General features: G+C 45.4%; 1 protein-coding gene and 1 long non-coding RNA gene across 2 annotated transcripts; both read right to left on the minus strand.

Moving 5' to 3' along the window:
• Window positions 1–1,646: 1,646 nt before the first annotated feature.
• On the minus strand, window positions 1,647–3,379 carry LOC136794964 (uncharacterized). The gene is made up of 2 exons (XR_010842457.1): window positions 2,985–3,379; window positions 1,647–1,824 (listed from the first exon to the last, which is right to left on the minus strand). It is a non-coding gene; the product is annotated as an uncharacterized lncRNA (long non-coding RNA).
• A 1,686-nt stretch (window positions 3,380–5,065) lies between these two features.
• Window positions 5,066–27,839, minus strand: MRPS25 (mitochondrial ribosomal protein S25). The gene is made up of 4 exons (XM_059076897.2): window positions 27,565–27,839; window positions 21,650–21,756; window positions 5,973–6,060; window positions 5,066–5,330 (listed from the first exon to the last, which is right to left on the minus strand). Exons 1-4 carry the CDS (start codon window positions 27,696–27,698, stop codon window positions 5,138–5,140), a joined length of 522 nt encoding a protein of 173 aa, XP_058932880.1. The 5' UTR covers window positions 27,699–27,839; the 3' UTR covers window positions 5,066–5,137.

A 27,839-nucleotide genomic window follows, 5' to 3' on the forward strand; every position in this document is an offset into this window, starting at 1 on the left:
GGGGCGGGGAGGCTACCTTATTTATTGTCTAACCTCTGCCATGAGGCTGTGGTCAGGGTTCTTTTGTTGTTTGGGTTTTTATATTTAATTTCAGGTGTAGTCACTTGTAAGATGTTATGTAATTGCCCTTAAGAGGGATCGTTTTCTAGCCTGTCGGCGTCAGTATTAAATGCAGACTCTCTCCCGAGGTGGTGGCAATGGACACCGCTACCAACAGGCTCCCCGATGAGTGTGGCAGCGGCAGCCTCGCTGGGGCACGGGGCTGTAGCCACACTGCATAGCGGCTCTCTCGCTCGATTGGGGGTAGCCACGGCAGGGAGCCAAGAACGAGAAGGGCTCGCGGTGTACCTAGTGCTCTTCTCCTGATGCTTTGAGGGAACACCAAGCAGAGCGGCCTTGCTCCCAGCCCTGCCCTATGGCTGACAAGCAGCCTGTGGCCTTTGGATGGGGATCCAGGTTCCAGGGCCTGATCAGATTAGAGCCTGGAAGCGCGTTTCCCACTTTCCAGTGGAAGTGACCTTATGTGCAATGGGGCTGAAGGTGACATTACAGTTCTTCTGAGTCCAGGTCACGAAAGGCGGCATCTGCTGATGCTCACCTTTATTTTGGAGGATGGTGCCCTTCAAAGCCTGGAAAGGCCGGGGAGAAAGCAGGGCACACACCCACATCCTTCACTGTCCCACTTCCATTCTCTGTAGCTTGTGCGGCTCTTGGAAAATGTCTTAACTTTGAGGTAAATTTGCAAAGCTAGCCCCTCATCGTGACAGAGTGGGATGAGTCTTTTGTACACAGAGTCCTGGGCCTCCTCACCTGTGCCTCCCACCAGCGGGCACTTCTGTGTTCAGCCCTGGGGTCCCTTCGGCGGCCTTGTGTGTGTGCAGATTTATAGGCTTGTGTGACTGACTGAATGTACATGTGTTTATATCTTCTCTATATGTACAGTGTATATAGCGTATGTGTACATAGATGTATATTATGTATACAGACATGTAGCCACGTATCCAGACTTTCCTTTTGTTTTACAGAGAATCTATGATAGAGTTTCTACAGTAAATTGATGTGGGTGTTCCATGGTCCCTCAGCAGGATGGATTTGCTGAGACTTTTAACTCCATTTTCCTTTGGGTGAGCCTGGCTGGGAAAGGCCCTGAGGTCAATGTCCACTCTGCACCAGGGCAAGTTCCAGACAGAAAGGCCCTGGCAGGATAACACTGCTTTCTATTCTCTAGGAAGCATGAATGTTGACAGCTGATTTCTATGGTATACAAATTACAAATCTTAAATTATCTCTCTAACTGTATATAGCCTGTGAATGAAATCTACTGACCTTATTCCTTTCTATAAATTGATTCTAAAAATTTTTAATTTCAGATAAAAATTGCATTTTTATACAGATGTATACCCTTAAAGCTACAAATGCCAGATTTTCCTTGTCCAGGTCTATTCTGAGGAGTTTTCCCCATTAATCGGGCTTTAAACTGAGATACAGCACGTAGGAGCCAGGGCCCAGCCCAGCAATAGTTGCTCATGCACCTGGTAAGCAAAGAGCTGAACGATGGGAAGGTTGAAAGCTGGCCTGCTGAAAGAAATCACTGGATAACTGCAAAAACTCAACGTAATCCACAGGTTACTTTTTAAAAAAAAAAAAAAAAAAAGCTTACTGAAATGTTTGAAAATACTTCATTGAGACCACAGTACTCGGTGCCTTTTGTGAGATGGTGGGTCGTTTAGCCTTCAGCTTCCCATAGCTTTGACGTGATGAAAGCTCCTGCTACTTCAGTGGCCTCATCCCACAGTGATTGTTCGACCTTTCCCATGTCCTTGCCTGTCGTGACAATCACACTATTGAACGTGGCTCTCCAGTTAAAACACAAGTAGAAGCCTGACAGTCTCTAAATGAATCTTTAAAAGTTTTCCTTTGGGGCTATTTACCTTAACTGACTGTAATCTAAGAATAATTAAACTGTGAGTTTAAAGAAAGTATCTTGGGGGTGAGGAATGTCTGAGATATTTTTAATGCCCAGCTATACTTTCAGTTAAGAAGCCAATACTCTGAAATGCTGGGAAAAAAGGCTCAGCAATATTTATCGATTGACAGACTGTGATAAAGCTTAACACTTGGATAACATTTAGAAAATGGTAGTCTTTACATTTAAAAATTGCTTTTCTTTAGGAAAGTGTAGTCACTCATGGATTCAAATGCTGCTGCCACACACAACTCAAGTGCTGGAGTATTTTTCTACACTCTCTCCGTCTCCCATTTATCTTGTAACCGGTGTTCGACTAGTTTTATAACTGAAAACTGCACATTTTTCATAGTACAAACCATAGTTTTTACCTGTAGTTTGGAGCTGTCTGTTAAAATGTAGCTGCACTACCAGCCCTTTTAAAAAAAGTGTGTTAAAGGAAAATTTGGGTGTTAGATTTTTGGGACCGTTCTGTAACCTCTGCCCTTCACAATATAGAAAATATTGTTTATGCCATCACATTTTAATTACAGGTTTAAAATCTGTTGAAAGCCGTATAGCTTGAAATCAGCTTTGTTTATGCGATGGCATTTAAAAAACAGCATGTTCTTTTTAAACTGAATTTTATATCTAATCAATGTCTTCAGTCTCGAAGAATTTGCATTGTTGTGTTTGTATATAGAGTATTGCAGTGCATGAATTAGCTTTATGCATTTTATTAAATGCTGTTTCAATGTGGCATTATTGTTGTGGCTTAATACTACTACCTAAAAGAGGTTTATACTATTAAAGTGAATTAAAAACTAATAATGTGCATCCTGCTCCTCACTTCTCGTAATAGTAACATCGGTAATGCCTGACCCCCAGAGGCACCCAGAATGCTCTACCTGAACCCCAGGTAGGTGGCAAGGAGGCACCCTGGTCGTCAGACCCCTACAGCTCGCACCCCACCTTAGCCTTGCCCCAAAGTGACTTAGCCCTTGATGGTCCATTTGATGGTCCGCTGGATTGTAAATACCTTCAACGAAAACGTTGGCGGGACCATCCCCTCCGCATCCTCCCGTGGAGCCACTCCTTGGTGTGGTGTCCAGAAGCCACGCAGACTTTTCTGGAGCGGAGCAGAGCACAGCTTGGGCCACCGGACACACAGATCACTGGCACAGGCAGACGTGCACAGAGCCAGGCCTCGAACCAGCAGATGCTTCCTGTAAGGATATTTGCTATCCAGGGTAAAAATGTCTTCTTAAAGTTTCAGAAGTTTAGAACTTGCTCATTATGTCATCTGATGAGGATTCTAAGGTCCAAAGTCAGATTCATGGCAGAACCAGCAGGCAGCCAGATAGCTTTAAGTGGCTTTGCCAAGTAGAACTCAAAATGAGAAGAAAATTGGTCACTTCAGTAGAACAAGGCCAAGGCCAAGGCCAAAAACCATCTGGTGAACACTGCTTATGCAGATAAAATTAAGAAAATGTGTCAATTACAAGATGCTCATATGAGAGGATTGGGATTGACATAGACACTAATATATATAAAATGGTAACTAATAACCTGCTGTATAAAAAAATAAAATTCCAAAAAAAAGATCCTCACAGCAGTCTTCTCTACTAATTTCTTCCCATCTTTTCACCACTGATAAAGTAGGAAATAGATGACAAAGGAATAATGCCCGCCAGTGGTGCTTATCTCCATGCATGTCACCTGCTACCTATAAAATAGTCCACGCCAAGAGTAACCGCAGCACCATCGTGTCACGCACTGGACATTTATTCTCTCTCTAAAGGGGGGTCAAAAACGAGCTTAGTTTAGGGCGAGCCTCCTACTTCGCAACCCTGGGGGCGCCCCTGTGGACCACGGAGGGAAGGGCCACTTCCGTAAGTCCTTCTGTCTCACTAGCTCTGGAGACAAGGCCAGAGGAAGCAACTCTTTCTGAAAAGCCCCGTCAGCCACTGTGAAGGCCACAGCTGCCACCAACGGGGAGCAGTATCAGAAACATGGCAGGAACTGAGACCAGCTCCCAGGGAGGGATTAGAATGGGGGACAGGTTTTTCTAGCCACCCTCAGAAATGGTGATGGGGGAGAGAGCACCAAAGTGTTGAATTTCAGGTAAACAACCCTCATAAGCCTGTGGTCACTCAGGACAGCTACCCATTACACATCAGACCCACATGCCCACCTCCCCCCAACCCTGACGTTTTACACCATCACCCTGAACACAGGTCTGGTACAAAGTCACAGTAAACCATAACCTGAACACCGTATGTGAAAGGAGCCAAACTTCCCGCAACTTACTGAGGTGATCTGCAACATTTATATAAAACATCCCAGTCGCACATTGGGATAAGGACCGCCTTTCTTCCCATCTCACAGGGAGCTTTCGGCTTCAGCCCCAGTCCTTCACTCTTGACCAAGTAAACCTAATCTTAAGGTGACCCTAGAGGGCCCTGGTGTCTCCTGAGGACTGAAACCAACACAACCGAAGTGACAGCAACATCCGTGTCCTGTGAGGAAAGAGCTCCCAGGCAGACCCCCAGTCACACCCCACACCCTCTTCCAAACCTCAGTAAGTGAAGGCCGACCGAGCCAGAGGGTAGTGCCCTCCACCAGGGGGCGCCCTCTCCTTACCAGGGAGGCAGGTCTGGGCCTCTACTGGGACCTCTTGGCCTCTGGCACAGCCTCGCTCCAGTGGTCAGTTGGCTTTAGTTGAAAAAGCAAGTGCTGCACACAGGCTTGCCCTGGGATTTCTGAAAAATCCCAAAAAGCCTGACTGGAGAGGACGTCTATACCACCAGCTAGACAGCTCCGGCCAGACCCCCACGCAGCCGTTCTTCATTATTCTCCAGAGCAAGGCCTGGAAGAAGAGTCAAAGCTAGCAGAGACCAGGAAAGGGCCGCAGGACTGACACGAGATGTCACCAGGCTGCGGCCGTACACCTTCCCGACCCCGAAGCCCTATGCCTACAAAGGCCTATCAGGCCGGATTCACGCCGCACTGCTCCGTGATTCTGAAGCATTTCTTGCCCTGACGGCGCAGGGTGCTCGCTGCGCAGCTTGGCTGCAGCCCACCTCCTCCCCTCCCCCCATGCACTTTTACACAAGTGTGTAAAGGAGACCCTTTTATTGCAAAGAGATTTTCAGTCTCTCGGGGAATAGGAGCAGGGGCTTTTCTGGGGCCTCAGTCTTGGGCACTGGCTTTCAGAGCTGCTTTGTACTTCCCTGTCATTTCCCTGGGCAACGGCACCAGGCCCGGGCAGGGCACCTGCCCCTCCACCTCACAGATGCACTCCCGCAGGCAATACTTTCGGGGGCCGAAGTGGGCTGGGTGAGAAAGCTGTTTTTTCTCCTGCTCCTCTTTCTTGAGGGTTTCCCTGCCAAAGAACACAGACAGCAACAAGGTGTGGGTGACACGGCTCCAAGCCGCTGGGAAGTGGGGGACTGCTCAGCCGAGTGAGCCCCAGCATCTGCCAGGGAGACCTCCTACGCTGCTCCCTACTCCCCCCGGGCCTCCGGGGCTGGGGCCCGGTGCAGGGTAGCAAGAGGTGACCCCAGCTCTGAGGATAGGCAATCGGGACCAAGGGGCCTGGAAGTGCCTTCGTGCGCTTTCTCAAGACCGACTTTCCCATCTTCCCTCCTTCCCCTCCCTCCCTCCCTCCCTCCATTCATGGGAAGAAAAGGAATGTGTCACAGCAGGCCCTGGGGTTGGTCACCCACTAGCTCCAAGCTGAGATTCCCCAAGAGGGACATGGTCACAGCCACAAGGGCATGCATTTCAGATGCCTCTCAGCCTCCCATGGACCCAGGAGGAAAGGACCATCTTTATCTTCACGGTGCAGGGAGCTGCAGCTCAGAGGTTCAGGCGCACAGACTCCGCCCACTCTCTGGTCAGCATCCGAGTCTCCTGCCAGAGTCTGCCCTCTCAACACCGCCCCCTCCCAGCACGCCCACCTCCTCCCTCTCAAATCTCTGGGCCAAGACATCTGCACCCCTCCAGGTCAAGCCCAAGAACTCACTCATTCTTGCCCAGAATCTTTTTGATGTGCTCCATGATCTCCTTATTGCTCTTGGTCTCCACGTCCACAAGGACTTGCTCCCCAGAATCTGGAAACAAGAGGAAAAGGGGGGAAGAAAGCTGAGAACACAGCAAGGCACTCCCTGGCCTCAAATGGTGGTGATCTGGGATTTGCTTTTAGAGGAGAAACATTTTAACGGTCAAATAAGTGTTTATGTAAACCATTATGCTGCCCCTTTTCCGTATTTCTTTAGATGTGAGCACACATAAACTTTAGGTATGTACAAAAGCATACATACTATTTTAAATAGAAACTCCATGTTCACGGATAGAAAGATTTAGTATTGTTAAGATGGCAATCCTCCCCAAATCAGTCTATGGATTCAGTCAATCCCTATCAAAAATCCTAGCAGGTGTTTTGGTAGAAACTGAAAAATTAAGCCTAAAATTCATGCAGAGGACCCAAAACAGCCAAAACCACCTTGACAAACAAGAAAATGGGAGAACATTCACTTTCCAATTTCAATTTTACCACAGGCTACAGTAATCAAGTCACTGTGGTACTGAGCAAAAGAACAGCCTATAGAAATGGAACTGAACTGAGTCTAGAAATAAACTCTTATTAAATTTATGGTCAACTTATTTTCAGCAAAGATGACAAGACAACTCAGGAAGAAGAGCATATATCTGATAAAGGACTTGTATCCTGACTAAAGAACTCTCACAATTCAATGTCAAAAAGACAATCCAGGGCTTCCCTAGTGGCGCACTGGTTGAGAGTCCGCCTGCCGATGCAGGGGACACGGGTTCATGCATGGGTCCCGGAAGATCCCACATGCCGCGGAGTGGCTGGGCCCATGAACCATGGCCGCTGAGCCTGCGCATCCGGAGCCTGTGCTCCGCAACGGGAGAGGCCACAACAGTGAGAGGCCTGCGTACCGCAAAAAAAAAAAAAAAAAAAAAGACAATCCAAAGAAAAACTGGGCAAAATATCTGAATAAACATTTAACAACAACAAAAATGGATAATAATAAGCACATGAAAAGATACTCTATCATCAGCCATTAGATACAAAATAAAACTACAGTGAGATATTAAGGTGGCTAAAAATTTTTTAAACACAATACCAAGTGCTAGTGAGGATGCAGAGTAACTGGAACTTTCCTAAATTACTGGTAAAAATGCACAATCTTACAGCCACATCAGCTAGTGAATTAAGACACACAAAAAAGAAACTAAATGATTGGAAAGGAAGAACTTTATTTGCAGATGTAATGATTGTGTATGTAGAAAATCCTAAGGAATTCAGAAAATAAAGACTTCTAGAAATATGAATTACCAAGATTGCAAGACATAAGGCCCATGTACAAAATCAGCTGTACTTCTACAAAGTTGTTTGGTGCTAACCAAAGAACTGAAAAATGAAAATTTTAAAAATACCTATACAACAGTCACAAAACATACTCAATATTATTAAAATGTCCAGGGACTTCCCTGGCAGCGCAGTGATTAAGAATCCACCTGCCAATGCAGGGGACACAGGTTCGAGCCCTGGTCCAGGAAGATCCCACATGCCACAGAGCAACTAAGCCTGTGCACCACAACTACTGAGCCTGCGCACCTAGAGCCCATGCTCCGCCAACAAGAGAAGCCACTGCAATGAGAAGCCCACGCACCGCAACAAGGAGTAGCCCCCTCTCGCCGCAACTAGAGAAAGCCAGCGCACAGCAACAAAGACCCAATGCAGCCAAAAATAAATAAATTTTTTTAACGTTCATTATTCTCAGTGATCTATAATTCCGAACAAAATCCCAGCAAGCTTTTTTTCTAGAAACTGGCAAGCAGATTTTAAAGTCAATATGGAAATGCAAAGAACCTACAAGGGCCAAATTAATCTTGGGAAAAAAAAGGGGGGGGGAACAAAGTTGGATTTACACTTCCTGATCTTAAGATATACTATGAATTACAAAAACCAAGACAGTGTGCTATTAGCATAAGGACAGACATATAGATCAGTTAAAGAGGATGAGTTCAGAAATAAACTCGAATAGCCAAAACAATCTTAAGAAACAAGAACAGAGCTGGAGGAATCATGCTGACTTCAGACTACACCAGAAAGCTACAGTATTCAAAACTGCAAAGTACTGGCACAAAAAAACAGACACATAGGGCTTCCCTGGTGGCGCAGTGGTTGAGAGTCCACCTGCCGATGCAGGGGACACGGGTTCGTGCTCCGGTCCGGGAGGATCCCACGTGCCGCGGAGCAGCTGGGCCCGTGAGCCATGGCTGCTGAGCCTGCGCATCCAGAGCCTGTGCTCTGCAACGGGAGAGGCCTGTGTACCGCAAAAAAAAAAAACAGAACAACAACAAAAAAAACCGACACATAGACCAGTGGAACAGAACAGGGAGCCTAGAAATAAACCCACACATTTATGGTCAGTTAATCTACCAGAAAGGAGGCGAGACTATACAATGGAGAAAAGACACTCTCTTCAATAAGTGGTGCTGAGAAAACTGGACACCTACATGTAAAAGAATGAAATTAAAACATTTTCTAACACCATCTACAAAAATAAACTTAATATGGATTAAAGACCTAAATATAAACACTAGCTACCATAAAATTCTTAGAAAAAACATAGAACACTCGTTGAAATAAATTGTAGCAATATTTTTGGGGGATCTGTCTCCTAAAACAAAGGAAATGAAAGCAAAAATAAACAAATGGGACCTAATTAAATTTAAAAGCTTCTGTACAGCAAAGGAAAACATAAAACAAAATGAGGGACTTCCCTGGTGGTCCAGTGATTAAGACTCTGCACTCCCAATGCAGGGGGCCCAGAATCGATCCCTACTCAGGGAACTAGATCCCACATGCTGCAACTAAGAGTTCGTATGCCACAACTAAAAGATCCCGCATGTGGCAACAAACACCCAGCACAGCCAAGTAAAAAATAAATACTTAACCTGATTAAAAAACGGGCAGAAGAACCGCACAGACATTTTTCCAAAAGGAAATGCAGATGGCCAACAAGCACATTAAAACATGCTCAAAATACCTAATCATCAGGGAAATGCAACTCAAAACCACAATGACATATCACCTCACACCTGTCAGAATGGCATTCATCAAAAAGACCATAAATAAGGAGAAAAGGGGACCCTTGTACACTGTTGGTGGGAATGTAAAACAGTACAGCTACTATGGAAAACAGTATGGAGGTTTCTCAAAAAACTAAAAATAGAACCACCACATGACCCGGCAATTCCACTCCTGAGTATATACCCGAAAAAAAAACTACACTAATTGAAAAAGATACATGCACCCCAATATTTATAGCAGCATTATTTATAATTGCCAAGATATGGAAGCATTCTAAATGCCCATCAACAGATGAATGGATAAAGATGTACTATACACACACACACAATGGGATATTACTTAGCCATAAAAAAGAATGAAATTTTGCCATCTGCAGCAACATAGATGGACTTGGAGGGCATTATGCTAAGTGAAATTAAGTCAGACAGAGAAAGACAAATACTGTATGACAGCACTTATTTGTGGAATCTAAAAAATACAACAGACTGGTGAATATAACAAAAAAGAAGCAGACTCACAGATAGAACTAGTGGTTACCAGTGGGGAGAGGGAAGGAGGGAGGAGCAACATAGGGGTAGGGGAGTAAGAGGTACAAACTAATATATATAAAATAAATTACAAAGATATACTGTACAACACAGGGAATACAGCCAATATTTTATAACTATAAATGGAGTATAACCTTTAAAAATTGTGAATCACTATATTGTACACCTGTAACTTACATACTATTACTGTACATCAATTATACTTTTTTTTTTACTGTGCCATGTGACTTGCAGGATCTTAGCTCCCAGGGAGCGATAAGACGGCAGAAGAGTAAGACGCGGGGATCACCTTCCTCCTCACAGATACACCAGAAATACATCTACACGTGGAACTTCTCCTATAGAACACCCACCGAACGCTGGCAGAAGACCTCAGACCTCCCAAAAGGCAAGAAACTCCCCCACGTACCTGGGTAGGGCAAAAGAAAAAAGAATAAACAGAGACAAAAGAATAGGGACGGGACCTGCACCAGTGGGAGGGAGCCGTGAAGGAGGAAAGGTTCCCACACACTAGGAGCCCCTTCGCGGGCAGAGACTGCGGGTGGCAGAGGGGGAAGCTTTGGAGCCGCGGAGGAGAGCAGACCAACAGGGTGCGGAGGGCAAAGCAGAGAGATTCCGCAGAGGATCATTGCCGACCAGCACTCACCAGCCCGAGAGCCTTGTCTGCTCACCTGCCGGGGCGGGCGGGGCTGGGAGCTGAGCCTCGGGCGGATCCCATGGAAAGGTCTGGAGTTGGCAGAGTGAAAACAGCCTGAAGCGGTTAGTGCACCACAGCTGGCCGGGAGGGAGTCCAGGAAAAGTCTGGAGCTGCCGAAGAGACAAGAGACCTTTTCTTCCCTCTTTGCTTCCTGGGCGCGAGGAGAGGGGACTAAGCGCACCGCTTAAAGGAGCCCCAGAAACGGGCGCGGAGCTGCCGAAGAGACAAGAGACTTTTTCTTGCATCTTCGCTTCCTGGGGCGCGAGGAGAGGGTATTAAGGGCACCGCGTAAAGGAGCTCCAGAAACGGGCGCGAGCCGCGGCTGTCCGCACAGACAACAGAGACGGGTGTGGGACGCTAGGGTTGCTACCGCAGCCACCAAGAGGTCTGTGTGGGAGCGCAGGTCACTCTCCACACCGCCCCTCCCGGGAGCCTGTGCAGCCCGCCACCGCCAGGGTCCTGGGATCCTGGGACAGCTTCCCCGGGAAAACGCACGGTGCACCTCGGGCCGGTGCAGCGTCACGCCGGCCTCTGACATCGTGGACTTGCCCCGCACCTGTGCCCCTCCCTCCCCCTGGCCTGAGTGAGCCGGAGCCCCCGAATCAACTGCTCCTTTAACATCGTCCTGTCTGAGCGAAGGGCAGACGCCCTCGGACGACCTGCGCGCAGAGGCGGGGCCAGGTCCAGGGCTGAGCCCCAGGAGCTGTGCGAACAAAGAGAGGGGGAGGTCTCTCCCAGCAGCCTCAAAAGCAGCGGATTAAAGCTCCACAGTCAACTTGAAGTGCCCTGCATCTGTGGAAAACCTGAATAGACAGCAAAATATCCCAAGTTGAGGAGGTGGACTTTGGGAGCAAGATATACTATTATTTTCCCCTTTTTTCTTTTTGTGAGTGTGTATGTGGGTGCTGCTGTGTGAGATTTTGTCTGTATAGCTTTGTTTTCACCATTTGTCGTAGGGTTAGACCGACCTGGTTGTTTTTGTTTTTGTTTTTTTTGTTTTTTCTTTAATAGAAATTTTTCTTCTTAATAATTATTTTTTATTTTAATAACTATATTTTATCCTACTTTATTTTGTCTTCTCCCTTTCTTTCTTCCTTTCTTCCCTCCTTTTTTCCTACTTCCCTCCTTCGTTCCTTCCTTCCTCCCTTCTTTTCTTCCTCCCTCCCTTCCTTTCTTCCTTCCTTCCTTTCTTTCCTTTCTATTTTTTTCTCCCTTTTATTTTGAGCTGTGTGGATTAAAGGCTCTTGGCACTCCAGCCAGGTGTCAAGGCTGTGTCTCTGAGGTGGGAGAACCAACCTCAGGACACTGGTCCACAAGAGACCTCCCAACTCCACGTAATATCAAATGGCGAAAATCTCCCAGAGGGAGCTCCATCTCAACACCAAGACCCAGCTTCATTCAACGACCAGCAACGAACAGTGCTGGACACCCTATGCCCAACAAAGAGCAAGACAGGTCTACAGCCCCATCCATTAGCAGAGAGGCTGCCTAAAATCATAATAAGGCTACCAACATCCCCAAACAAACCACCAGATGTGGACCTGCCCACCAGAAAGACAAGATCCAGCCTCATCCACCAGAACAGAGGCACTAGTCCCCCCAACCAGGAAACCTGCTCAACCCACTGAACCAACCTCAGCCACTGGGGACAGCCACCAAAAAGAGGGAACTACGAACCTGCAGCCTGCAAAAAGGAGACCCCAAACACAGTAAGATAAGCAAAATGAGAAGACAGAAAAACACACAGCAGATGAAGGAGCAAGATAAAAACACACCAGACCTAACAAATGAAGAGGTAATAGCCAGTCTACCTGAAAAAGAATTCAGAATAATGATAGTAAAGATGATTCAAAATCTTGGAAATAGAATAGACAAATTCCAAGAAACAGTTAACAAGGACCTAGAAGAAATAAAGAGGAAGCAAGTAACAATGAGCAACACAATAAATGAAATGAAAAATACTCTAGATGGGATCAATAGAATAACTGAGGCAGAAGGACGGGTAAGTGACCTGGAAGATAAAATAGTGGAAATAACTACTGCAGAGCAGAAGAAAGAAAAAAGAATGAAAAGAACTGAGGACAGTCTCAGAGACCTCTGGGACAACATTAAACGCACCAACATTCGAATTATAGGGGTCCCAGAAGAAGAAGAGAAAAAGAAAGGGACTGAGAAAATATTTGAAGAGATTATAGTTGAAAACTTCCCTAATATAGGAAAGGAAATACTCAATCAAGTCCAGGAAGCACAGAGAGTCCCATACAGGATAAACCCAAGGATAAACACACCAAGACACATAATAATCAAACTGTCAAAAATTAAATACAAAGAAAACATTAAAAGCAGCAAGGGAAAAACAACAAATAACACACAAAGGAATCCCCATAAGGTTAACATCTGATCTTTCAGCAGAAACTACACAAGCCAGAAGGGAGTGGCAGGACATATTTAAAGTGATGAAGGAAAAAAACCTACAACCAAGATTACTCTACCCAGCAAGGATCTCATTCAGATTTGATGGAGAAATTTAAACCTTTACAGACAAGCAAAAGCTGAGAGAGTTCAGCACCACCAAACCAGCTTTACAACAAATGCTAAAGGGACTTCTCTAAGCAAGAAACACAAGAGAAGGAAAAGACCTACAAGAACAACCCGAAACAATTAAGTAAATGGTAATAGGAACATACATATCAATAATTTCCTTAAATGTAAATGGATTAAATGCTCCCACCAAAAGACACAGACTGGCTGAATGGCTACAAAAACAGGACCCATATATACACTGTCTACAAGAGATCCACTTCAGACCTAGGGACACTTACAGACTGAAAGTGAGGGGATGGAAAAAGATATTCCATGCAAATGGAAATCAGAAGAAAGCTGGAGTAGCAATTCTCATATCAGACAAAATAGACTTTAAAATAAAAACTATTACAAGAGACAAAGAAGGACACTACATAATGATCAAGGGATTGATCCATGAAGAAGATATAACAATTGTAAATATTTATGCACCCAACATAGGAGCACCTCAATACATAAGGCAAATACTAACAGCCATAAAAGGGGAAATCGACAGTAACACAATCATAGTAGGGGACTTTAACACCCCACTGTCACCAATGGACAGATCATCCAAAATGAAAATAAATAAGGAAACACAAGCTTTAAATGATACAATGCAAAAGATAGATTTACTTGATATTTATAGGACATTCCACCCAAAAACAACAGAATACACATTTTTCTCAAGTGCTCATGGAACATTCTCCAGGATAGATCATATCTTGGGTCACAAATCTAGCCTTGGCAAATTTAAGAAAATTGAAATCGTATCAAGTATCTTTTCTGACCACAACGCTATGAGACTAGATATCAATTACAGTAAAAGATCTGTAAAAAATACAAACACATGGAGGCTAAACAATACACTACTTAATAACGAAGTGATCACTGAAGAAATCAAAGAGGAAATCAAAAAGTACTTAGAAACAAATGACAATGGAGACACGACGACCCAAAACCTATGGGATACAGTAAAAGCAGTTCTAAGAGGGAAGTTTATAGCAATACAATCATACCTTAAGAAACAGGAAACATCTAGAATAAACAACCTAACTTTGCACCTAAAGCAATTAGAGAAGGAAGAACAAAAAAACCCCAAATTTAGCAGAAGGAAAGAAATCATAAAGATCAGATCAGAAATAAATGAAAAAGAAATGAAGGAAACAATAGCAAAGATCAATAAAAGTAAAAGCTGGTTTTTTGAGAAGATAAATAAAATTGATAAACCATTAGCCAGACTCATCAAGAAAAAAAGGGAGAAGACTCAAATCAGTAGAATTAGAAATGAAAAAGGAGATGTAACAACTGACACTGCAGAAATACAAAAGATTATTAGAGATTACTCAAGCAACTGTATGCCAATAAAATGGACAACCTGGAAGAAATGAACAAATTCTTAGAAATGCACAAGATGCCGAGACTGAACCAGGAAGAAATAGAAAATATGAACAGACCAATCACAAGCACTGAAATTGAAACTGTGATTAAAAATCTTCCAACAAACAAAAGCCCAGGACCAGATGGCTTCACAGGTGAATTCTATCAAATATTTAGAGAAGCGCTAACACCTATCCTTCTCAAACTCTTCCAAAACATAGCAGAGGGAGGAACACTCCCAAACTCATTCTATGAGGCCACCATCACCCTGATACCAAAACCAGACAAAGACGTCACAAAGAAAGAAAACTACAGGCCAATATCACTGATGAACATAGATGCAAAAATCCTCAACAAAATACTAGCAAACAGAATCAAACAGCACATTAAAAGGATCATACACCACGATCAAGTGGGGTTTAACCCAGGAATGCAAGGATTCTTCAATATACGCATATCAATCAACGTGATACACCATATCAACAAACTGAAGGAGAAAAACCATATGATCATCTCAATAGATGCAGAGAAAGCTTTTGACAAAATTCAACACCCATTTATGATAAAAACCCTGCAGAAAGTAGGCATCGAGGGAACTTTCCTCAACATAATAAAGGCCATATATGACAAACCCACAGCCAGCATTGTTCTCAATGGTGAAAAACTGAAACCATTTCCACTAAGATCAGGAACAAGACAAGGTTGCCCACTCTCACCACTCTTATTCAACCTAGTTTTGGAAGTTCTAGCCACAGCAATCAGAGAAAAGAAAGAAATAAAAGGAATCCAAATAGGAAAAGAAGAAGTAAAGCTGTCACTGTTTGCAGATGACATGATACTATACATAGAGAATACTAAGGATGCTACCAGAAAACTACTAGAACTAATCAATGAATTTGGTAAAGTAGCAGGATACAAAATTAATGCACAGAAATCTCTGGCATTCTTATACACTAATGATGAAAAATCTGACAGTGAAATTAAGAAAACACTCCCATTTACCATTGCAACAAAAAGAATAAAATATCTAGGAATAAACCTACCTAAGGAGACAAAAGACCTGTATGCAGAAAACTATAAGACACTAATGAAAGAAATTAAGATGATACAAATAGATGGAGAGATATACCATGTTCTTGGATTGGAAGAATCAACATTGTGAAAATGACTCTATTACCCAAAGCAATCTACAGATTCAATGCAATCCCTATCAAATTACCACTGGCATTTTTTACAGAACTAGAACAAAAAATTTCACAATTTGTATGGAAACACAAAAGACCCCGAATAGCCAAAGCAATCTTGAGACCGAAAAATGGAGCTGGAGGAATCAGGCTCCCTGACTTCAGACTCTACTACAAGGCTACAGTAATCAAGACAGTATGGTTCTGGCACAAAAACAGAAATATAGATCAATGGAACAGGAAAGAAAGCCCAGAGATAAACTCACACACATATGGTCACCTTATCTTTGATAAAGGAGGGAAGGATATACAGTGGAGAAAAGACAGCCTCTTCAATAAGTGGTGCTGGGAAAACTGGACAGCTACCTGTAAAAGTATGAAATTAGAACACTCCCTAACACCACACACAAAAATAAACTCAAAATGGGTTAAAGACCTAAATGTAAGGCCAGACACTATCAAACTCTTAGAGGAAAACATAGGCAAAACATTCTATGACATAAATCACAGCAAGATCCTTTTTGACCCATCTCCTAGAGAAATGGAAATAAAAACAAAAATAAACAAATGGGATCTAATGAAACTTAAAAGCTTTTGCACAGCAAAGGATACCATAACAAGACCAAAAGACAACCCTCAGAATGGGAGAAAATAGTTGCAAATGAAGCAACTGACAAAGGATTAATCTCCAAAATTTATAAGCAACTCAGGCAGCTCAATAACAAAAAAACAAACAACCCAATCCAAAAATAGGCAGAAGAACTAAATAGACATTTCTCCAAAGAAGATATACAGATTGCCAACAAACACATGAAAGAATGCTCAACATCATTAATCATTAGAGAAATGCAAATCAAAACTACAATGAGATTATCATCTCACACCGGTCAGATTGGCCATCATCAAAAACTCTAGAAACAATAAATGCTGGAGAGGGTGTGGAGAAAAGGGAACACTCTTGCACTGCTGGTGGGAATGTAAATTGATACAGCCACTATGGAGAACAGTATGGAGGTTCCTTAAAAAACTACAAATAGAACTACCATATGACCCCATAATCCCACTACTAGGCATATACCCTGAGAAAACCATAATTCAAAAAGAGTCATGTACCAAAATGTTTATTGCAGCTCTATTTACGATAGCCAGGACATGGAAGCAACCTAAATGTCCATCAACAGATGAATAGATAAAGAAGATGTGGCACATATATAATATACAATGGAATATTACTCAGCCATAAAAAGAAATGAAACTGAGTTATTTGTAATGAGGTGGATGGACCTGGAGTCTGTCATACAGAGTGAAGTGAGCCAGAAAGAGAAAAACAAATACCGTATGCTAACACATATATATGGAATCTGAGAAAAAAGAAATGTCATGAAGAGATTAGTGGTTAGGACAGGAATAAAACACAGACCTACTAGAGCATGGACTTGAGGATATGGGGAGGGGGAAGGGTAAGCGGTGACGATGTAAGAGAGTGGCAGGGACATATACACACTACCAAATGTAAATTAGATAGCTAGTGGGAAGCTGCTGCATAGCACAGGGAGTTCACCTCTGTGCTTTGTGACCACCGAGAGGGGTGGGATAGGGAGGGTGGGAGGGAGGGTGATGCAAGAGGGAAGAGATATGGGAACATATGTATATTTATAACTGATTCACTTTGTTGTAAAGGAGAAACTAACACACTATTGTAAAACAGTTATACTCAAATAAAGATGTTTAAAAAAAAATTTTTAAAAACCCCGCTCCCTTGGCAGTGAAAGCACGGAATCCTAACCACTGGACCTCAAGGGAATTCTCCCATTTTAACCAGCTTAAAGTGTAAAATTTGGTGGTTTTTAGTGCCTTCACAATGTTGTGCATCCATCACCACTATCTAGGTTCCAGCACTTTCTCATGACCCCAAACAGAAACCCTGTACCCATTAAGCAGTCACTCCCTATTCCCCACACCACCCCAGCCCCAGCCCCTGACAACCACTTCCTGTCCCTATGGCTTTGTCTGTTCTGGACACCTCACACAAATGGAGTCACACACTATGTGGCCTTTTGCATCTGCCTTCTTTCCATTGGCATGTTTTCAAGGTTCATCCGTGTTGTAGCATATGCCAGTACTTCATTCCTTTTCACGGCTGAATAATATTCCACTGGATGAATATACGGATTTCGTTTATCCATTCATGGTCGATTTTTTTGACAAAGATGCCAAGGAAATTAAATAAGGGAAAGGATTGTCTTTCAACAAATGGTGCTATATCCCAAATCTAAAAAACCTAAAATGAACCTCAATCCTTATCTCACTTAAAACACAAATAACGAGATCACAGACCTAAATGTAAATCTAGGACTCTCCCAGTTTTGAAACACAGGAGAAAAATCTTTTTGATTTTGGTGTAGGCAGAGATTTCTTGGACAGGGCACAAAAAGTACTAAACATAAAACAACTGATAAGCTGGAATTCATCAAAATTAAAACTTCTGCTCTTCAAAAGACACCATTAAGAAAATGAAAAGGGAGCCACAGACAAAAAATATTCACAATACATCTGACAAAGGAACTGAATACAGAATATATAAACAACTCAAGAAGAAAAGAGCCCCCACTTTTTTTTTTAATGGACAAAAGATCCAGACTCTTTCCAAAAAAATTAATGGGGGCTTCCCTGGTGACGCAGTGGCTGAGAATCCACCTGCCAATGCAAGGGACACGGGTTCGAGCCCTGGTCTGGGAAGATCCCACATGCCGCGGAGCAACTGGGCCCATGAGCCACAATTACTGAGCCTGCGCGTCTGGAGCCTGTGCTCCGCCACAAGAGAGGCGCGGTAGTGAGAGGCTCATGCACAGTGATGAAGAGTGGCCCCCGCTTGCCACAACTGGAGAAAGCCCTTGCACAGAAACAAAGACCCAACACAGCTAAAAATAAATAAATAAATAAAATTTATTAAAAAAAAAAAAAAAGAAAGAAAGAAAGAAATGAATGGCCAATAAGCACATGGAAAGATACAGGGAAATGCATATTAAAATGTCAAGGAGATATACAGGCACTGGAATGGCTGAAAAGACTTATGTGATGAGAAGAATGGCGCCCAAAGATGCCCACTCCTAGTCCCCCAGAACTTATGAATATGACACCTGACGTGGCCAAGGGGCCTCTGCAGATGAAATTAAACCTAAGGACCCAGAAATGGGGAGATTCTCCTGGATAATCTGGCAGCCCCATTAATCACAAGGTCCTTAAAGTTGGAGACCCTCCTGGGTTGTGGTCAGAGGGACGTGTGACTGTTGGAGAGGGCCAGAAATGAACACAGCTGGCTTCAAGGATGGAGGAAGGGACCACGAGCCAAAGAATGTGGGGGTCTCGGGCTTCCCTAGTGGCACAGGGATTAAGGATCCGCCTGCCAGTGCAGGGGACACAGGTTGAAGCCCTGGTCCAGGAAGATCCCACATGCCGCGGAGCAACTAAGCCCATGCACCACAACTACTGAGCCTACGCTCTACAGCCCGCGAGCCACAACTACTGAAGCCCGCACGCCTAGAGCCCGTGCTCTGCAACAAGAGAAACTACCACAATGAGAAGCCCGCGCACCGCAAAGAAAAGCAGCCCCCACTCGCCGGAACTAGAGAAAGCCCACGGGCAGCAACTTAGACCCAACACAGCCAAAAATAAAACAGAAAGAAAGAAAGAATTTAAAAATAAAGAAAGAATGTGGGGGCCTCTAGAAGCTGGAAAAGGCACCCCTAGCTCCTCCAGGAAGGAAGGCCCCGCAAACACCTTGATTTTAGCCCATGTTGGACTTCAAACCTACAAAACTAAGATGAGAAATCTGTATTGCTTTAAGCCACCAACCTCGTGGTGATCTTATAGCAGCCACAGGAAATGCAGATGAGCAATAGGACCAGTTTGGGTGAGGATGGGGGGCCAGCAGGACCCCTCACCCTGCGGACTGCAGGGACAAATGGCATAACCATTTTGGAGGCCTGTCTGGGTGGTTTCTAAGAGGGTCACATGCCTATTCTGTGGCCCAGCAAGCCCATCCTGAGCCTGTGCCCAGGAGAACCGAACACCTGGGTCCACAGAGACGTGCACCTTCCCAAACCACCCTCGGCAGGCAGCCGCTAACACCCGCCTCGAGCGAGACCCTCCTTGGAGGAGTCTCTGGGACCCGCTGCAGCGGCAGAGCCAAGCCCACCCGGCTCTCCCAGGTCCCCGTGCAGGACCTGCCGCTTCCAACACGCAGCCAGAGCTTCCTACCGACTGGCCCCGACTTTCTCATCTGAGGCATCTCCCGGCCAGACCTCCTTCCAGAGATGTCAAACGTGCTTTGCCATCTGGTGACTCTCCCTGCCTGCCCCCATCTCCAATAAACCTCATACTTGTAACTCTGTCTTGGCATCTACAGAAAACCCAAATGTTCATCAACAAGGGAATGGATAAACTGTGGTATGTTCTGATAATGGAGCACAGTGCAGCAGTAAAAATGAATAAGCTACTGATACACATAACGTGAATGAATCTCAAAAAGACAAGTGAAAACCAGACACAAAAGAACATACTGTGAGATTCTATATTAGGTTCTGAAACAAATAAAACTAACTAGTCTATGGTGAAAGAACTGCTAACAGAGGGAATTCCCTGGCGGCCCCAGTGGTTAGGACTCTGTGCCCACTGCTGAGGGCCCGGGTTTGATCCCTGGTCGGGGAACTAAGATTCCACAAGCTGTACAGTGCGGCCAAAAAAAAAAAAAAAAAAAAAAAAAAAAGAACTGCTAACAAGTGGTTGCCCCTCTTGGGAGTGGGAATTGGTAACTGGAAAGCAGTACCGGGAGACTTTTTGGGTCTTCACTGGGAAACAGTGACACAGACCCGTCACATCTATCAGAACTCATCACTCCATGCACGTAAGACCTGTCCATTTTATTATGGGTAAATTATACCTCAATAAAGTTAATTTTTTAAAACACCAACACGAAATACATACACGAAATTGCCAACCACCACCATTCTCCTCACCTCCACCTTGCTCTATTTTTCTTTTCTCCATAGCACTCATCTTCTAACGAACCATGTTATTGAGCTTCTTGTTCATTCTATCTCCTCCTGCTGGAATATCATCTCTACAAGGCTAGAGATCTCTGTTTGTATGGCTCCCTGACACCCCAAGCACCTGGAACAGTGCCTGTGTCCTAACAGGAACTTGATACATATTTGCTGAATGAATGAAAAAACAACAATCATTTTCTTTCCTGACAAATTTCCCAGTCTATACTTCATTTGATTCTCGTAACCGTGTAAGAAAGATGTTTTGCCTTCCCCTAGAAATATGTTAAGTGGGAACATTACTCACTCAGGATCAGAATGACTGAGTAGAGAGTTGGGTTAGAACATATGGTCTTCTGACTTCCAGGCACTGAGCCCAATTTAACTGAATAAATCTTCATGTTTGCTCCTCGCAGGGACAGGAGGGCATCACATAAATGCATATGGTCCATAGAGGACACATGCAAACACATACACTGTTCAAGAGAATGTGGCCAGCACTGAGAGACGTGCCCTGAGAGAAGGGAGAGGCCAATCTAAAGTGCAGGTAAGCGGGCTTCCCTGGTGGCGCAGTGGTTGAGAGTCCGCCTGCCGATGCAGGGGACATGGGTTCGTGCCCCGGTCCGGGAAGATCCCACATGCCGCGGAGCGGCTGGGCTCGTGAGCCATGGCCGCTGAGCCTGCACGTCCGGAGCCAGTGCTCCGCAATGGGAGAGGCCACAACGGTGAGAGGCCCGCGTATCGCAAAAAAAAATAAAAATAAAAAAATAAAGTGCAGGTAAGGTTTCCTGAGTTAAATGGTGCCCAAGCTGAGTCCCAAAGGATTTATTTTTTAATTAAGCAAAGAAAAGTAGAAAGGGGATTTCCAGCAAAGGAACCGACATGAGCAAAGGCATCAAAGCACAGTGCGGCAAGGGAATTTGGAAAGACTAGCCCATATGACATGAGGCATATGTAGGAGATGTGGCAGCAACAGGAGATGCGGCTGGAGAAGGAAAGACCAGATCTGTGCGGTCATTGTGTGCCAGGTATAGGAGCCAAGGTGACAGGACCATCGTAGGTTTACAAGCGGTCCCATCTCAGCCCCCGCTGACTGCCACACGGGAAGAACACGGGAGGAAAGTCAGGCCTGGGCCACGGCAGAGGGCCCTGCACTCACCTAAATAGAACCGCAGGAAGGGTGTTGGCGTCATGTTCTTAAACATCATGATCTGTACCCAGGGGTTCTTGTACTGGATCTGAGGTATGTTGAAAAACACAAATTTCCTGCAAAACAGAAGAAATTAAACCCATGAGTTTTTAACCTAAAATTGTATGCACCTGTGTATTCTTCTAAAGAGAAAGTCCAGAACTCTCATCAGACTCTAAGAGGACCCTGTCCCCCGCGAAAAAGTGGAGGTAGGAAAAGCAGGTCTCAGGAATCCACTAACGTGTTGTCTGAATGTGGGTGTTGGGACACTTGGTTTGTCATTTTAGGGAAAAGAAATCTATACCCCTACCTCACGTTGCATGTTAGCCTAAAACTCACCAAAACAGAAGTATAAATATAAAAATGAAACCATGAAATGTCCTCAGTCCTGACTGGTGTGACAGCTGCACCGTGTACTCATATGAGAAGCTGTGTGTCTACAGGTGAGCACTTTATGTAAATTATACCACAATTTTAAAATAAATGAAACCATAAAAACAAACATGGGGAATACTTTTACAGTATAGGAGTGGAGAAACCTCTAAACTCAGAAGGTTTAAAACACAGATAAATTTGATTACATTAAAACCTTTGCAAGGGACTTCCCTGGTGGTGTAGTGGTTAAGATTCTGCCTGCCACTGCAGGGGACACGGGTTTGAGCCCTGCTCGGGAAAGATCCCACATGCCGCGAAGCAATTAAGCCCGTGCACCACAACTACTGAGCCTGCGTTCTAGAGCCCGCGAGCCACAACTACTGAGCCTGCGTTCTAGAGCCCGCGAGCCACAACTACTGAGCCCATGCGCCTAGAGCCTGTGTGCTGCAACAAGAGAAGCCACTGCAATGAGAAGCCCACGCACCACAACAGAGTAGCCCCCGCTCGCTGCAACTAGAGAAAGCCCGCGCGCAGCAACAAAGACCCAACGCAGCCATAAATAAATAAATAAAACCTCTACGAGGCAAACTTTACCAAAAACAAAATCAACATTTGCCAAACAAGAAAAATGTTTGCAAAACACAAAACTAAAGGTTAATTCCCTTGATACAGAGTTCTGCACATCATTAACACCATTTATAATCCAACACTAGAGGCAAAGGCCACAGACAGGCAGAAACCCACATGGCCTATCAAAGGAAGGATCCTCAGTATCTTCCCAACAAAGTCATAAATTAAAATAGTCCTTTTTTACCTCTTAGATTGCTAAAATAAATAGTTTTAAGTTATAAGTGAGGAAATGTTTCCTTAAATATATTAATTGGTCTAACCTCCTTGGAGGTCAGTTTGGAACTAGCACAGATCTTGACTCGATGTTTTCACCTCTGCCTTAGGTATTTTCACACTTGAATACAAAGACATATGTGAGGTTTACTGCAGCATTATTTGTTACAGCAAAGGAACAGAAACAAATGCCTGATTATATAAACTATGACACAGCTGTATGCCTGGATCCCTCTCCACCTGCTCTCCATCCAGAGTAGCTAACAGATATGGGCTAGGAAATGGGCTTTCCTGCCCTCTGGCTTTGTGTTGGCTTCAGCCCACAGGGAGCACTGGCAAAAGAATGAAGGAGGAGGAGAGTCAAGGTATTTATCTCCCTGGCTCGACCCCAGGCTCAGTCCCAGCTCCACAGGATCCTGTCAGGCAGCCCTCTTCATCTCCAGGTCCCAACAAACATTCTCCTCCTCACTTCTGCAGCCTAGACCCGGGGTCTTGCACTGTTCCTTGTGGTTTCTTTTCCCATCCTTGCCACACCTTTGCAATTAGTCTCTTGATTAAAGCCCCCCCAATGACCCGAATTTAAATGCATTCTCTGCTTCCTGCTGCGACCCTGCTCCCCACACCAGACGATGGAAAGGTGCAAGGGGTACACGGGTAAAAGCGTGGTTGCCTGGCTTCACCACTTCCCAGCTGTGTATGACCCAGAGCAAGTTACTGCTGTGTGCCTCAGTGTTTATGCCAACATGATGGCAATGCAGGACAACCAGTCCAGATAGCAGCTTGTAGTTTATTCTCAAGAAGAAAAAGACAGGATCAACAGAAGGTCTGATTGTGTGACATTTGCTTGGGGAGACATCCATAATTGGGGCAGAATCTGCAGTTAAAACAAAAGCAATGACAATAACCCCAGGGAAAACAAAAAACTGCAAAAACAAAAAGGAAAAATAATCAAAATGTTTGACTCAACTGTGTACAGTGTTTACAAAGTCATAATTTAACAGTGAATACTGATTTATCCAAAATTCTTAAATGACTAAATTGGGAGGATGGGGGGGGGTCGAGTAGTACGCATGTGCTGCGGTAGGGAACGGCAATGCTTCTGGAAGAGCTAAATCCTTGCCTTCCACAGTGGCAAGTCAACAGATAAAGCCTAAAGCTAAGAAAGTAAGGAGGAGCTCTCTAACTATGGTATTTAACTATATGGGAGTAAAACTCTAATCAAATGGTTAAAGTTGAAAGTTGTTGCCTCTGGAGGATATACAATGGAGAAAAGAAAGCCTCTTCAATAAGTGGTGCTGGGAAAACTGGACAGCTACATGTAAAAGAATGAAATTAGGGATTCCCAGGTAGCGCAGTGGTTAAGAATCTGCCTGCCAATGCAGGGGACACGGGTTCGAGCCCTGACCCGGGAAGATTCCCGCATGCCGCGGAGCAACTAAGCCCGTGCACCACAACTACTGAGCCTGCGCTCTAGAGCTCACGTACCACAACTACTGAGCCCGCGTGCCACAACTACTGAAGCCCGTGTGCCTAGAGCCCATGCTCCACAACAAGAGAAGCCACTGCAACGAGAAGCCGGTGCACAGCAACGGAGAGTAGCCCCCGCTCACCACAACCAGAGAAAGCCCACGTGCTGCAACGAAGACCCAACGCAGCCAAAAATTTAAAATAAATAAATTTATATATTAAAAAAGAATGAAATTAGAACACTCCCTAACACCATACACAAAAATAAATTCCAAATGGATTAAAGACCTAAATGTAAGACTAGGCACTATAAAACTCTTAGAGGAAAACATAGGAAGAACACTCTTGGACATAAAACACAGCAAGATCTTTTTTGACACACCTCCTAGAGAAATGGAAATAAAAACAAATGGGACCTAATAAAACTTAAAAGCTTTTGCACAGCAAAGGAAACCATAAACAAGACGAAAAGAAAACCCTCAGAATGGGAGAAAATATTTGCAAACGAATCAATGGACAAAGGATTCATCTCCAAAACAGACAAACAGCTCATGCAGCTCAATATATTAAGGAAAAAAAAAAAAACAATCAAAGAATGGGCAAAAGACCTAAGTAGACATTTCTCCAAAGACGACATACAGATGGCCAAGAAGCACACGAAAAGATACTCAACATCACTAATTATTAAAGAAATGCAAATCAAAACTACGATGAGGGGGCTTCCCCTGACGGCACAGTGGTTAAGAATCCACCTGCCAAAGCAGGCGACACGGATTCGAGCCCGGGAAGATCCCACGCCCTGGAAGATCCCACATGCCGCAGAGCAACTAAGCCTGTGCACCACAACTACTGAGCCTGCGCTCTAGAGCCCGCGAACCACAACTACTGAGTCTGCGCGCCTAGAGCCCGTGCTCCGCAACAAGAGAAGCCACCGCAGTGAGAAGCCCGCGCACCGCAACGGAGAGTAGCCCCCGCTCCCCAGAGCTAGAGAAAGCCCACGCACAGCAACGAAGACCCAACGTAGCCAAAAATAAATAAATAAATTTTTAAAAAACAATGAGGTATCACCTCACACGGGTTAGAATGGGCATCATCAAAAAATCTACAAACAATAAATGCTGGAGAGGGTGTGGAGAAAAGGGAACCCTCTTGCACTGTTGGTGGGAATGTAAATTGATACAGCCACTATGGAGAACAGTATGGAGGTTCCTTAAAAAACTAAAAATAATTACCATATGACCCAGCAATCCCACTACTGGGCATATACCAAGAGAAAACCATAATTCAAAAAGACACATGCAGGGCTTCACAACTAGAGAAAGCCCATGTGCAGCTACCAAGACCTAACGCAGCCAAAAATAAATAAATTTAATTAATTTTTTTAAAAAAACGGTCAGAAAAGTAAACTGCCCTGGGTCACATGACCAGTAAGTCAAAGTATCAGGGCTGTGAGCATTGGGCTCCATCACTATCAAATTCACCTGGATCCTGAGGTGCAAGGCTGGACACAGAACTCAAATTCCAGCAGCTGTTACTTCTCCCATTACATCTTAAGGGCAAGAACACCTGGCAGAGGTGAGAAGGAACTTAGCTGTCAGACTCTGAATAAGGCAGCTCCCCACACACCCAGCAAATACCCTAAGACTTGCTAGCCCAGTGCTGTACTGGCCACTGGCACTTGGAATGGAGGGCCAGATGAAGTGCTGAGGGCACATGAACAAGCAAAGAAAGGCCGGTGGGGCTACAAAGAGCAAGTCTGACAGGCTCAAACCCAAAGGGCACCGGTGGGACAGCCAAGTCCTTATCACTAGGAACAATGAAACACAGAATGGCTGTTTGGCTCCTATTTACTCAGAGAGTATCAAAATACTTGAGCATGCGAGTATGTGCAGGCCTATTTTGATTGGCTGACCATTTAAAAACCAGAGATTTACATAAAAATCTGAATTTCTGGCTCCTTGACAAGTCAGAAATTCTCCATGGAGCCCAAATAGCTAAGACGTAGCCAAGCAGTGAATGGCCCCGTGAGGCAGCGGACGTTTTCAGTTTACTGCAGGCCCATCCAGACTCTCCCTCCTTTGTCTGTACCTGCCTGGCCTCTGCCGTGACTCCTGGTGCGGATGGATGGATGGATGGATGGATGGGTGCAAAGTTGGTTATGCAGGAGTATCTGGGTGCCCATTCAGCCCTATGACTGAGTCTTCTAGGAAGCCCTCATCCCAGCTGACCCCACGCAAGTAGGTCCAAGTTCTTGCGTTGACCTGTGGAAAGCATACGGCTAGAGGGTAGCTGCTGGCTCTCCTGAACAGCCTTGCACTGAAGGCCCCGCCATGGGGGGACCACCCTCCAAGGGAGAGGGCTCTCCAGTCTCACTCTGATCCATCCCACACACCCAATCCCAAAGTTTCTGAAAGACAGGACTTGAATTCCCAGCCACAGCACGGGGCCCCGCATGAGCAGGCACTCAGTAAATTTATGCCTAACACCTGAAAAGCCCAAAGCACTGCTGCTGCCTCAAGGTTCAGTTCAAACCTTTCACTTTCAAGTTCCATTCAATGAGTCCCGACTCTGCGGCGGGCTGAAAAGCATTAAGGAGTTGGGACGGGGGCCGCTGCGCAGCTCAGAGACAGTCCCTTCGAGAACGAAGCCCCCTTTCAGAACCGCCCGCTCACCAGCTGACTATGGTACCCTGGACAAGCAAGTTCCTTAACCTCCTGCGTTCCTTCATACCTGGAGTGAAGAGAGCAGTGGGGTTTCTGTAGAAATCAAACGAGCTAGTGCACGAGGAGCACTCAGAAACGCGCTGCACGTACGAGGACTCAATAAATGCCAGCAGCTGTTACCCCTCCCACTGCAGCCCCATGTCGGCCCTGGGACATAGGTATCCCGCCGGTCGCAACACTGAGGAAAAGCAACTCTCCCAAAGCCAGCAGGTGGAAGAGCCCGGACCCCAAAGGGTCGGTCGCCCCGGGCTGGGCTCCACCCGGACCGCGCGCCGCCCGCGGGGCACGGGTGGCTGAGGAGGCTTCGGCCTCCCCGTCAGCGCGGCCCCCACCCGGCGCGACGCGGCCCTGAGGTCCTCTTCTGCTGTGGAACCCGGGGCAAGCTGCCCGTCCGTGCAGTAGGGTCTCAGGCGCCAGCGCAGCGCCAGGTCTCAACGACTCGCAAGTTATTGGTGGGACCCGGCGGCTCGGACTGACCTGGCGCCCTCGCCCAGCTCCCCGTGCGTGTTGTAGTTCACCGTCATGACCTTCACCGACTCCTTGAACACTACGTCCCCCTGGCCCAGGTACTGCAGGGTGCGGCGTATCGGGAAGCGGCCCTTCATGGACATGGCGGCTGCGGCGGAGGGGCCGGCCCGCCGGCCGCGAGCCCACCAGCGCGGAGAAACCAGCTAAGCTGAAGCCGCCCGAGCGGCCTTCTCGCCGCTTCTTCTCGGCGGCGGTTTCCACTTCCCGCGCAGACTCACAGCAGA

Source organism: Kogia breviceps, chromosome 10, assembly GCF_026419965.1.
Source record: "Kogia breviceps isolate mKogBre1 chromosome 10, mKogBre1 haplotype 1, whole genome shotgun sequence".
Taxonomy (NCBI): Eukaryota; Metazoa; Chordata; class Mammalia; order Artiodactyla; family Physeteridae; genus Kogia; species Kogia breviceps.